This window comes from Perkinsus marinus (genome assembly GCF_000006405.1).
Source record: "Perkinsus marinus ATCC 50983 genomic scaffold scf_1104296946042, whole genome shotgun sequence".
NCBI classification, from domain to species: domain Eukaryota; phylum Perkinsozoa; order Perkinsida; family Perkinsidae; genus Perkinsus; species Perkinsus marinus.
Window position 1 is genome coordinate 1 of NW_003210990.1, and position 1189 is coordinate 1189.

The 1189-nt window shown below is 49.4% G+C and overlaps 1 protein-coding gene across 1 annotated transcript; it reads right to left on the bottom strand.

Moving 5' to 3' along the window:
• Positions 1–22: 22 nt before the first annotated feature.
• Pmar_PMAR022097 (conserved hypothetical protein) lies at positions 23–1054 on the bottom strand (the record flags this gene model as incomplete). Its single annotated transcript, XM_002779670.1, has 1 exon — positions 23–1054. A coding segment is annotated over one exon (1032 nt), but the record flags the coding sequence as incomplete, so codon positions are not given.
• Positions 1055–1189: the final 135 nt, after the last annotated feature.

Below are 1189 nucleotides of genomic sequence, written 5' to 3' on the forward strand. Positions count from 1 at the left end.
ACTGCATTGCTTGAGTGAGCACTATATGCTCATCCAGTAGCATCGACGCTTCCTCAGAGCCCTTCAATATGTAAGTACCAGTATTACGATAAGTCTCTCTACAGTCGAACTCGACCGTTTGCCAAGCCTCCTGCATGCCTCTCAGCTGTTTCTCAATACTGAACTCCTTAGCACTTCTCTCGCCAACCTCCGCTACCTTATCCGTCACTTTGAGGATGCCCATGCCCAGTAGTGCCTCCAGATTGAAGTTCGTGCTCCCATCCATATTATCATCAGCATAGCTCGGACCAACCTTAACCGGTTCCTCGTCCTCCCGGGCCAACAACTGCCCTACAGCCTCCCAATGCCTCTCCCTCATGCCGGGGTTCCTCAAGGCCATCACTATAGGGACGTACGGTTCGAAATCTTCCAACTGCTTCTTCACCTCGCCTGCCACCTCAATCAACGTAGCGTTCTCCGGAGTAGAGCTCAGCTGTCGGAGGATCTTATGCAACTGTTTTCCTCCCGACCCGACTTTGTTGTCCATATCTCCAGCATCAATACTATCAAAGCGACCATGGCGCCACTTGGGCTCATCGAGTACCCAATCATGAGCAATTTTCCAAAAGTTATTATAAGGCTCCCATTCCTTGGCCAAAGTCCCGACCCTACTGTAATCAGTAACCTCCTCAACCCCCAGTAGCACCTCCCTCGCATTGAACTGCTTCGCTGCCGTACTTGCGTCCCTCAGCCGCTCGTTAACAGACTGAGCGTTAGCGTATATTTCATGACACTTGCTGAGGTCATTGAACCGATAAAAGGTGAGGATAGTGCCTTCTATATCGTCCAGAGTCTCCAAGAAAAGTTCCATCTCATCTGCCATATCCTTAGAAAACCCCTTCTCAGTGAGAGCCCAATTCTCCCTAGCTTGTTCGAGCTCCGTATCAATATCCTTCGGCACTTGGAAAATACGCCATCGTTGCCTCACATCATCCGGGGTTAGCTTTACGTTAAACTTCTCTAAGGCCTCATGGATCCTCAACGCGGCTTCAATATCAGTACTCATCTTCACCATTAAACTTGGCAACTGGGTTTCGGCGTATTCCTTCAACTCTGCCAGATGTTCGATCGACTCTGCCGTTTTCCTCAATATCGTAGATATGCCTTGGCACTGCGAAATGATCTGCTCACAACTAGCTCTATACCTTCT